The sequence below is a fragment of the Hyalella azteca genome, unplaced genomic scaffold (assembly GCF_000764305.2).
Source record: "Hyalella azteca isolate HAZT.00-mixed unplaced genomic scaffold, Hazt_2.0.2 contig8990, whole genome shotgun sequence".
In the NCBI taxonomy this organism is placed as follows: Eukaryota; Metazoa; Arthropoda; class Malacostraca; order Amphipoda; family Hyalellidae; genus Hyalella; species Hyalella azteca.
In genome coordinates this window covers 317,615-329,616 of record NW_025939071.1, presented here as the reverse complement: position 1 = coordinate 329,616, position 12,002 = coordinate 317,615, and the positions used below count along the sequence as shown (strand labels likewise).

General features: G+C 39.2%; 1 protein-coding gene across 1 annotated transcript; it reads right to left on the bottom strand.

Moving 5' to 3' along the window:
* Positions 1-921: 921 nt before the first annotated feature.
* LOC108673632 (sorting nexin-12) lies at positions 922-6,095 on the bottom strand. Its single transcript, XM_018161487.2, has 4 exons — positions 5,841-6,095; positions 3,086-3,181; positions 2,258-2,382; positions 922-1,896 (listed from the first exon to the last, which is right to left on the bottom strand). The coding sequence occupies exons 1-4, from the start codon at positions 5,994-5,996 to the stop codon at positions 1,791-1,793; spliced, it is 483 nt and encodes a 160-aa protein (XP_018016976.1). The 5' UTR covers positions 5,997-6,095; the 3' UTR covers positions 922-1,790.
* Positions 6,096-12,002: the final 5,907 nt, after the last annotated feature.

Below are 12,002 nucleotides of genomic sequence, written 5' to 3'. Positions count from 1 at the left end.
AACACGAAATAAATAATACATCGATTGTATAGAAACACAGAAGATAAAGTTTAACCAAGAAGAAACAAAAATTATGACTCTGAACTATAAAAAAAATCAGTTTTTTATATATTTTTAGAGCTAGCAAAAGTCGCCGAAACAGAAATAATTTTGCAGAACAGTAAATTTAGATTTCAATTTAACGATTTATATCGTTTTACTTAATTAATAGCAATGTAGAATAACGAAATACAAAATAAATTTTTAGTATTGATGGAATACGTTTGGGAACGGAACCACAGATGAAGGTAACATCAAAAACATGAATTCATCATTCATCTCCAAACAGTGATAGCCCACTACTACAAGGCTTGCAACTCCATGCTTAATTTACGCTAGTACAAAAATACGCCGATAATATAGTTAACAATTTGATACAGGTTTTCGCCCTTCAAACAAAGACAAAATGTAGTCATTACTAGAGCAGGGACTATAGGAGCTAAGAGGAAAATGTTGAGAGAACGCAGTTAAGATGTTCTTAGCCCAGAAAAAGAGCAAGGAGTAGCTAGAGTTGCTTCAGTATAATTCTTTCTACAGGAAGCCAAGCAAATAAGTATATATTTCTCAATCTTACACGAGAGAAAGTAATCTTTTAATTGGTCGCTCAAACGATCATCAAAGACACGGCAAAATGAGCAGATAGTACAAGTCATTTGACTCGATATTAAATAATTAACATGTAATCGACAAGGAAACGAGACTAATTAATATCAAACGGCAAACATCGCAGGCAGCCGAAAAAAATTCCCCGAAAAAGCATTGCCTCCATCAGAAAAAAGAAAAACCCAGAGGAATATACCGAAATGCTCTTCCAGTTGGGAGCCGGACTATTCTTGGCAAAAAAGAGGTTAATGCTCAGATATTTTCATGTTTTTTTTTGGCCAAACACCGAGGTATTCACCTGATCACGAGGAAAAGTTAAATGTTCGCAATAAAAGAATTACAGTAGAACAGTGCAGTGTTTAGGACGTGTCATACCAGGTAGTACTGATTGTTGGCAGATAATTTCCAAACGCATGAACCCAGTCAAGGATGGAGTTTACAGAAGAAGCCACAGATCTCCTTGAAATGTCATTCAATGAGGCAAATAATATAATCTTACTTCTAATAAATAATATTTAGGTAAATCTATATAATAATGAATAACTTGAATGACACAAATCATAAATACCGTTGCAATCAATTGACAAGCTCCTCGATGATATTTAGTAAATAAATTTGATTCAAAACAGAATACTTTATCTAAAGCCCTTACTGATTGATGAGAACTCAGCGTGAGCTTCAATGGACTCCTCGCCAAGCACTTCCAAAATATCTTCACTTCTGAATTAAATCAGATAAACATAACGTTATATTTGAAAAGTCCTGTTAGGCTTCAATTTTGAAGCAGCTAATATTTCCTCCACAACAATTTAAGTTTTGTCAGACATTTCTTTAGCTAATCGATGTTGATTTAGATATGATGCTGTGATCTGATTAATCATTCAAATGGGCCATGCTTATCTGAAAGCCTGGTGACTGCAAGCATAAACATAAGCAAAGATGATTGAGTTGAAACTGAAGGCTTTTATGACAAAATTGCAGGATGAGATAAATGAAAATATTCAGCAAAATATACATGGACTCAACAAGATAAAGAAATGTCAGAAGGTAAGAATAATTTATAGCATGTATTAGATTGTTTTTGGGTTCACTCAAACTAGAGCAAGGGCTTGTTGAGGAGATGGCAGAAGAGAGAGGCACTGCGTTGCTCACGTGTTCCTGATCTTGCCAGGTACATAGTTGCGATCTATCACTTGCTCCTGGATGAACATGTGCAGACACTTCTCATTCTGGGCCAAAGGATGGCCTGCAACCCTGTCACAGTTTGCCATAAATGCACACATTACAGTTACTGGTAAAGAATTAGCTTTTAAATCATTCCTTTTTTTTCATGCAGCATTGGTGAAGAACTTAATTATTCTGCACATTACACTGCTTGTAAAAATATGAGTCAACACTGACTGGGATGAATTAAAAAATAATATTTTGATCCTTATTTTAAAATATTTGGGACAGGCAACATTTGAGACATATTTCTCAGATAATGATTAAACTGTAAATCATTTGCTATCATTTCTGAAGGAAAGGAGTCTAACAATTTTGCTAACTTTATCACACAGTAATGACAGGATTCATTTTTTGGATAAAAGATTGAACACTCACAGTCCTAACTTACTTGTTGATAAAAACCTCAAGCCCCTTACGCCTGTCTTCAATGAACTCATCCTCATAAATGCCGTCATCGCTGCGGAAAGGGAGTTGCTTCTTCAGTGCTTTACCAGGCAGGGGAGGAACAACAATCTGAAATTCAATTATACGTAATAAACCAGACCCAGATGTCTGAGTAGGGTAGTCAACAGCAAATTTTCAGGGAGTTGGATTTTAAATGAACCCTGCTATTTGAAAAGACAATTCTGAAATTATTGAAATTATTCTCAAGTATCATGAATATCTCAACAGCCTAAAGAATATCAAATGACTTTTTTTCTATGAACACAAGCTGTTTTACTCAGCCATTAAAGTTTGACTGGCTGCCAAGATTGAATGAATACTAAAACTGGGCTACTGCCTATCTAGTTACATGAAATCAGTCCACTGATTAGCACTTTTCCAAGCTTTTGAAATAATTATATTCAAGATATAGCATTAGTAAAGGAGCCAAGTATTGTTAGATAACATTTTATTTGTTTATCATTCCATATTCATTGAAGCTAAATAATATCCTCTATAAAAAATTGAGCAATGCTGTTTGAGGCTCTAGCACTTTTAGAGAACAGAAAAAGGGAACTTATTAAAAAAAACTACATTCTACAACAATTATTTCCTCTAATTTTCAAACAGAGAATCCAATTAAAGAAAATCTTACAAGTGGGCAATTTACAATGTCTCATCAAATTAATTTAAATTATGAATGAAAAGGGTACAAAAAAAGACCAATGAACAAAAATTCAAGACAACATATGCAATGTATTTCTTTTCTGAAGTAAAAATACATTATTCTCACCTTGCTATCTCTTTCTAGTTCATTCCTGAGCCATTCAAAGTCACTGTACCGTCGTCGGACACTGGACTCTTTGACTTTAAAAACAGGCAAGTTGGTCTGCAGAAAATAAAATTTAATGCATCAGTAGATTCCAGTGAATCAGATATCCAACTACCTAATCAAACATAATTGCACTAATCATATGTAACATTGTACACTTGAGTTTGGCAATTCAAGGATGAAACTGTAAATTAAAGAGTGTGAAGAACCATCTGAACTTCATGCATCAACACTGACATTTTCATGATACAGAAAAAATTTCTTTCCAACCAAACGGGCAAAACAGGCCAAAGTCAGTCACAAATGAGACAAAAATGCCAATGCCTGTGTACAATTTATCCAATTCTAATGTTCATCTAATAAATTATTCTGTAAAAATTTAGAAAAATGGCCAAATTTTGTAATACTTTTTGAAAATCACCTGTAAAACAATCATTTTTATCCCATGCTTTTGAAAAATGAATTTGAATATTCCATATTGACTGTCAAATACCAGGATTGGATCCTATTTTCTCATTTGAAATATCATGGGTGTAAAATCAAATCACTTTGGTTGGTATGAAATCTCCCAGTTCCAAAGTCATATTCTGGTTAGATAAAAAATATTTCAGTCTGTATATACCCCATGGTCAGGAAGATGTACCAGGTGCGCGGGAATTTATTTTGTCATTTTAACAACCTACGCGGTGCGCCGTACTACGTCTGTCTCTTATACACATCTAGATGTGTANGTGGTTCAGTACCACACTGAGTATATCCAAAAATATCCTACCTAATAATATCTACCAAAATATATTGCCCAAGGGGCAAGGGCTGCCCAGTGCACCCAATAGGGTAAATGCGGTATATTCCGACATCGTGGGTAATTCTGACACTTCTCAACTTATTTCCTTTATATTAAGCTTTTTCTTAGTTCCATTGCATTTGTTGATGGTTGAAATAGTGGCGTCATACTATTGCGCGCCATACTATTGCCAAAACACTAGGTCTGGGCCGTCTGGCAGGAAAATGTTGAGATCCAAAGAGAGACAGTGCGCGTCACCCAGTGAGAACAATCAGAACATCGACAAATGTGTCAAAGTTGATAGACTGATAGTTGACCTTGCTCTACAAAATAGTGATAAACTGTTTGTGTAGAAATAATATTATGGTTTGAGACTTTAGAACAAGTCTGTGAATATATAAGGAATCCTTTGAGTATACTTGTATTTGCTGATTTCAAGTGGTAAAAAAAATTAATAGATGATTAAGTTAAGAGACGGTTTTAGACACATAAAAACTAATTCCAACACAGCTTGAAATTAGACACAAACCTCATTCCAAGCTGTGTGCAAAAATTAAAATTTTCTTAATTAGAAGCTTAATAACTCTTAATTAAAGCCTAAATAAGTAGTGTTCAATATTCAATAGTGTTCTAATTCCAAGCTGTGTCGTTACTGTCGTATTCCAATACAGCTCACACAGCAATCGGAATTTGGACACAAGAGTGTCTGAGTGTCAGAATTACAAATTAGTAAAGTTTGAAGCGCAGCCAGAAGCCCGGAATTAGTCTCACAAAATGCTAAATTTAGTCGCACACAGTGTCAGTGAGTGTCGGAATATATGGATTTGGTAGGTTTGCATTCTAAAGGCTTTTAAATAAATATGGCAACATTTTGTGACGTTTCATTGTTGCTGGCGCGTAGTGCGGTGTTTTGAGAGTGACGTAAAGCAAACAGAACTCGATACGCATACGGTGATTTTTTTATAGCCACTCATTTTTTGCTACGTCCTTAAAGTGTCGGGATAGACCCATTTACCTTACGTTTTGTCAACAATTGCATAGTTGCAGACTTGCAGTTATGTCAGACTGCATTATAACAGTATTATTTCTTTTACAAAAAAATGAAAGTGCATTACCATGTCATTCATGTGCATCTAAGACTCTTCCTGAAGTTCCTGGAGCAAAAATGTTCTTATTGCTAATTCTAGGGCAAAATTAGAGACAACTTTGACAAGGCTTAAGATGCGATCATGTGAACACTGCTTGGTACTGTTGGTAGACTGGTAGGCTACCTAGTTGGTAGGCCTAAATGAACTTGCATTTTGGCAAATGAGCTGCAGCCCACTATGCAGAGGGTGGATGCAGCGTCGCCAATATATGGCTTTTTAAGCCCAAAGCGTCGCCGGGCCGCCGGCCATTTTAAAGATGCGTCGCCGGGTAATATTTAATGAAAAGCCATTTACGCTGAGTAATGACAAACTATTTACAAGCCACGAACTTATTTAGAAGGTTGCATACACGTGTTACCCCAAATAACTAATTTTACCCTAAAAACAGTCCGATTGTACAGCAAGTGTCAACTGAACATGTAATAAAGCAGTCTGACCGCTCTAATGTGACCGAAACTACTTGGTAGCAGGAAAAGGAATTCATGGCTCAAAAAATGGACTTACAGCTCAAAAATACAAGAATTCACGGATCCTAAAATGTTATGGCGTCGAGAAGTATTATTTACCCTAGCCTTTTACACAATGGAAAATTTAGAAGAGGTCAACTATTATTATTAATGAATATTGAGACAAAAATGCCTGTGCTTGGAGTCAATTTTACCTAGGTATTCTATTATCAGTTTGAAACTGAATTAGAGTATAAAACAAGTAATTTGCAATGAATTCAGAACGCTGGACATAAAGAATCAAGAAGAATATAGTAATGAAGCATTGAAGCACTTACCCTCATTCTCACTTCATAATCGGTGTATCTTTTGTTTCCAATACCATGTGTAATAGGATTAATTACATCGATCTCTAAAAAATTAGCAGGAGCCGCATAAGCGTCGTCTAGAGTTTGTTTTTTAGAGTTAAGTCGTCGTGTTGCGTCGTCCCCCATGATAGCGGTTTCAAACTACCTTGCTTTATGCGGATATCCTCCCACAATGACCACCGCTGACGAAAATGCAATGATGTTCACCGCAGCAGTTACCCTGAAAATGTGTCCCTATGAAGATTTCGCTCAACCAAGAGATTTCGCTACAAGTGTTACTTGGAAAGTTTTCATCAAGGAGAAGATTCAACCTGTAATATTAAGTGAGACAATATAAATAGTATTATGAGCGTTTAATTTTTTTACTTGCAAGATGACCTAACCCAAATTTATTTCGCTACGCCACGTGCATCTCGCAACAACACGTGTAACCTGACTAACCTCAGGCGCGTCCCGCTGCGCCATGTGCAACGGAATATATAATAATAGTAATAAAAGCGGTTTCAGCGTTTTGCAGGCCGTAGGTCTGTCGCCGATTCATAACATCGCAGATTATCCACAGCATTTTGCGGTCTCGAAACCGCAACTCACTGCTATAATTCTGCTGTGCTTAACCGACCGGCCACCTTGCCGATTCTGACCAGAAACTGGTCTCTCAGAAACCGGCCTCTCTGCGCCAATCTCGGTACTCTTAACTGTAACCACTGGGCCACCCTGCAACGTGCATCTCGCTACGCCTCGTGCAATTCCACGTGTTTCTCTCAACTCCACGTGCATCTCGCCACTCTACGTGCTACTCCGTGTGCTCCTAGCTACCGCACGCACCATGTGTTCCTACCACCTCGTCATTACTACGTGTTCCTGAAACCTCGTTATTACTACGTGTTCCTGACACCTCGTCATCCTATGTACTCCTGTCTCCTAGTTTGTCCCGTGGCCGCCATCATCAAGCAGGTCACGTTGCTTGATATTTCTTGCTCCAGATAAGTTAATTGTTCACTTTAGCCAAACATTCTTTGTCTCCTCTATTCTATTTCCGTCTCATTCAAAGCCTAAATGGGGATGCCAATGTTGTGACCTTCTTTACCACAATAAATCGTGATGGATCACTTTGTCATTTCAATCCCTGGCCGTATATATAATATATATATTCTGAGAAGGAGCTAAACAAATTAAATGTTGCTAATAATATAAACCCCCAGCCAGTGACTGAAATTTTCAGTCATACTTTCATACACTCACGTTATACACTTCCATGAACGAAATTGAATAGTAATGTTGGATGACCGGGAGCGCAGTCGTGGTTAACAAAATTGACTCGTAAACAGGCCCTGGGCCCTACGCCAAACATCAGCATGCAACATCTACACATAGCCTCAGATCAATGAGCTGTGGGTAACTCCGGTTAACAGTAAATCCACTTTGCACAACACAGCCACTGCTTCACAGAGCCGGAGCCCAACTGGCCGGAGCGCAACAGGCCCTACCGCAACAGGCGGCGCAGGTTAGGTTAGGTTACGTAAGGAGTAGCTGTTGCGGCAGGGCCTGCTGCGCTCCGGCCAGTTGGGCTCCGGCCTGTATGCGCTTCGGCCTGTGACTGAACTGCGCTGTTGTGGTGGGCGCTTTGTCAAGAGCCGTGACGATGCCCGGCTGCGTTACGATCGGGAAGGTATATGAATAGCACTGTGGACTTGGGCTATGCTGACCTCTAGCTATCCACCCGGATGACCGACAGTGATTTGTTTCACGAAAAAAAAATAAGTTATTCAGTGTTTTTTTTCGAAACGATCGTCGTTTTACAATGCTTTGCTTATTCTAGGGTAAGAAACGAATGTAAATTGGAGTGAAAATAGGTCCTGGAGTAGTTGAAAATGAATGGCTCTAACTTGATTAAAAGGAGAAGGCAGGGAATTTTTTCTCAGAGTTCGCTTAACCCATGTCCGAACCACAGTACGACACAGAGGAGAAGATTCGGTTAATTCTAGACCGAATTGAACGCTCTATAGCAGTGGTCTAAGTGGCGGAAGCTCCAATTTGACATTACAAAATGCAAGGTCTTCCATGTCGAAACCATGTGCGTAGAGCTGGAAGAGACAGCATGCGAGAAACGTAGTACACATCGATCCTTCTCTGAAGTCGACTCAGCATTACCACTGAGAGGGTCGAGGGTACAGCAAATCAGGTTCGATGGCCGTTTGATTTCAAAGCTAATGATTATCGATCTAGTTATATAAAATACTGGTACGGCCGCACCTAGAATATAGCAACTGATGATCTTATTTTCATAGGAAGGACGTCATCTATTTGGAAGTGTTCGGACAAGAGCCATGAAAGTTTCTCCAGACGTTGCACTTGGCGTAAACGAAATAGACTGTCGTTTTTAACAGAGTAATCTATGCAATTACGTAGGATTCAAATGTAACATTTGTCTTGTATTGTCGTCTGCCTTTACATTTATGTTCCTTGCTCTTGACTGCAGATGCAGGTGCTTTCGTAAATTTTTACTTAAAGACTGGAATTGGAATTTGGGTGCGTGCTGACCTCCGGTCAAGACCTTTACATCGGTCATTCACGCTGCATAAAAAACCTTTTACCAGCGTAAAAAATTAAAAGTTCACGTCCCACTCGACAGTTAAAAAACTTCAATTAATAAGTATTCACTACAATCCTAAAAGACTAAAACATTCAGTTATACATGTCAACATCCCAAAAAAACAGAAACGATGTACTAAAATATTTTTGGCAAGGTCACCTTTGCCTTCCCACCCTCCCTTCTCTCAACCCTCCACTCCTGAAGTATTAATAAGTATTCACTACAATCCTAAAAGACTAAAACATTCAGTTATACATGTCAACATCCCAAAAAAAACAGAAACGATGTACTAAAATATTTGGCATGGTCACCTTTGCCTTCCCACCCTCCCTTCTCTCAACCCTCCACTCCTGAAGACCTCACTCTTATCCTCCTCCTCTCCCTCAACCTCCATTCGAGTTCCAAGTATCTCTTCGCACTCTCAAGTATAGCTACAGTTGCTCCGTCAGACAGACCCGCAATCATTGCCATCCACGCTTCACTTGTTCTCTCATACCATACTTCGTTAATCTCACCACCCTCATTCCTTCCACCCTCATTCCAGAATCACTTCCATCTGAATGAAGGTCCATCTGAATGAGTCTGACTTCCATCCATTCACACTGTCTCTCGCTCTCATACGCCCCACATGTCGCTCTCTCTCATATGAAACTTAGAGTTTGCTTGACTCCATCTCGATATTATATTGGCGGCAACTAGTGACGTCTTTAATTTGTGTGTCAAGTGACCCACCCTGTACCTAACTTCGTGTCATGGCTGAAGGACAACAAGGTGATGGAAAACGAAGCAGCGCCGCTTGGCTCTCGCCAATCAACAAAGACAAGAAACGTTGGGTATAGTTAGTCCTTGAATGCTTGACATCCTCGAAACAACTAATGTTATTAGCTAGTACCCAAGCGAAAAGCTAGGCGACCAAGTGATTACAGTTATTAAGATTGGAGCAGTGAGCTGTTGGTTCGACCCTAACGTCCTGCTGCAATTTTGGAATTCTCCATTCATTGCCAATGCTTCTCATGAATTAGTGTGTTTATTCTCAGCTTGGTATTTGTCGCATGGCAAAATATTATTCTAGCACGCTGTCGAAGCAGCCCAGGCGTTGATTGACGTTCAACAATTTATTTTGCAAGCGGCAGTAATCCAACCTTTGTAATTGAAAGGATATATATATAAAGGTCCCTAGTATAAAGTTTGGCTCCCTACATTTGTTCGCTCAAAATTTCTCTGCACATGCCTGCGTTTGACTACCAAATATAATCACAGCATGAGGGGAGGGGGCATGCTAGGCTTATGTAAAACTGGGCTAGTTATATTGATTTAATTTGAATTGCCTACAAATAACGGGCAAAGCCTTTTTGTTCATAACAGAAAAGTGTGCAACATTATTATTTGATATGAGTTAAGATTTAAAGTTCAATTCAGGTATATCTCAACATTATTGTCATTTTGGTAAGTCACTGCCCAGTTGTTGATTTCTATACCCAGGGTCTGTCCTAGTTTTGTTTATTAAATTTTATCGTGTTGATTTTGAACGGCTACGTTCAATGATGGAAGCTCCCATCTCTTTGAAATGAAGCACTTCTCTGGAAGTTTTTCTGCAATCATATTCAAACAACCATCTAGGTAGAGGCAACAGAAATCAACGTGGAAGCTGACAGTTCTTATCAGTCTCGGTTATTGCAAACAACTCCCTGTTGTAGGCATTTTAAGGTGCTACACGGGGAAAATTTTAGCCGCTAGTGTTAGCGGCAAGTACTTTTTTCTGCTAGTTTTGTCGGGTAAAAGCTTATACACGAAGCAAATTTTTTCTGGACAGTATTTTCTCATCCGCAAGCGCCAGTGCGTCGCTGAATTCCGTTGAATGAATACGTACTGAGCGCGGTGTAAGAATTTAGAGCGTGAAAGTAATGACGAGTTTCAGGAGGCTTTTGATTATAGCGGTTTCAGCATTTTAGTAGGCCGTAGGGCTGTCGCCGATTCTTAACATCGTAGAACATCCACAGCTTGTTGCTGTCTCGAACTCGCAACTCACAGCTACAATCCTGCTGAGCTTTACCGCCCGGCCTCCTTGCCGATTCTGATCAGAAACTGGCGCACAGAGCTGGGATAGAACCCGCGCCTCTCTCAGCCAATCTTGGTATTCTAACTGTAACCACTGGGCTATCCTTGATAAAGCAGTGTGTGAAATTGTTTGCAACTCTAGGTCTAGCTGAGGAGATTTAAAACTTCGTCTTTCTACGTTAAGCGTGGGTGAAAAACTGAGTAGGACGGAGAGATATCTGCAAGAAAAATCAAATCTGTTATGTAAACACCTTGAGCGTCACAATTGACATTGTACACATCACGGCTGCTGTAGCCGCGAATCGACTGATGTAACTTTCCGCCACAAAAAAAAAACCTTTTGACCTCAACCTTCCGCTTCCTGCTACTTCCGTCTGAAGAAGTAATTAGCCCGGCATTTGAAAGAAAGTATTTGCTGCTATTACTGTCGGCTAATCGTGTTCTCTTGAATAAGCTCCTTATTAGTTAATCTCCTTTTGACAGATCATTTGCAAACGTAACAAAAGATTTCAACTAAATACAGTCCCCGTGGAATCTTAGGGTATTAATTATTCACCTAAATCTCACTTAAATTTGCTTCGTTAACCGAAACTGTCTATTTGCTTTTCGGACGAAAATTTCAGTAATCAACGAAGATCTTTCATCCATATTTAATGGGTAGACGACTTCGCCTGCATTAGAAATGCTTGGGCTTGCACCATATCATTGATTACATTACAAGCAAATGGATGTTCGTCAAGAAGAGGATCGCTCGCTGACCCACGAGAACTCGTCATGCATTCTGACTTTTGAACACTCGCCATGGATGCATTTTTCAGCATCCGATCGATTTTGTTATCAATCAAAAAGCATGTATGCCAAGTTTGTCATTAATATGATTCGTAGTTGTAGCCGCACGCATTACATTTGAAACGCATGCATGGTTGAACTAGTATAAGGTTGACCCATGGTTGAACTATATACAACATGAGGTTGACCCATGAGAAGCTCATTTTCGCGGATGTAGTTTGTTGTTCGCCTGTGACATCACTGATCTCGTGACGTCCCTGGGCATTAACCAATCACCGAAATGCGATGAAACCAGTTAACCAATCCGTCATGGAATGACGGGTTTGTTTACGTTTCTCGATCTCAGTGACGTAACCAGAAGCTGAACTGAAAGGCGGAACTTCTCGCGGGTCAACCTTATTTACTTATAGTTCAACCATGAAATGCGTGCTTATGCGGAACGCATTATTTTTTACCAAATACATTTATATTGGCACACAAAATTCGTAAAGCTAAAAAGAAAATTGCATTTGGATTTCCAACGTATACGGGAATTTCCATCACGTAAAATGAGAACTAAAAAGGATTTTGCAACGCGTTTTCCGCCATGGTTGAAGTATGTAGTTCAATCATGGTTTTCCGCTTTCTTCAATTACGGATAGATTAGCTGCTTCATGAGGGACGACTGAAATAACCCAGCATTGCCCAATACC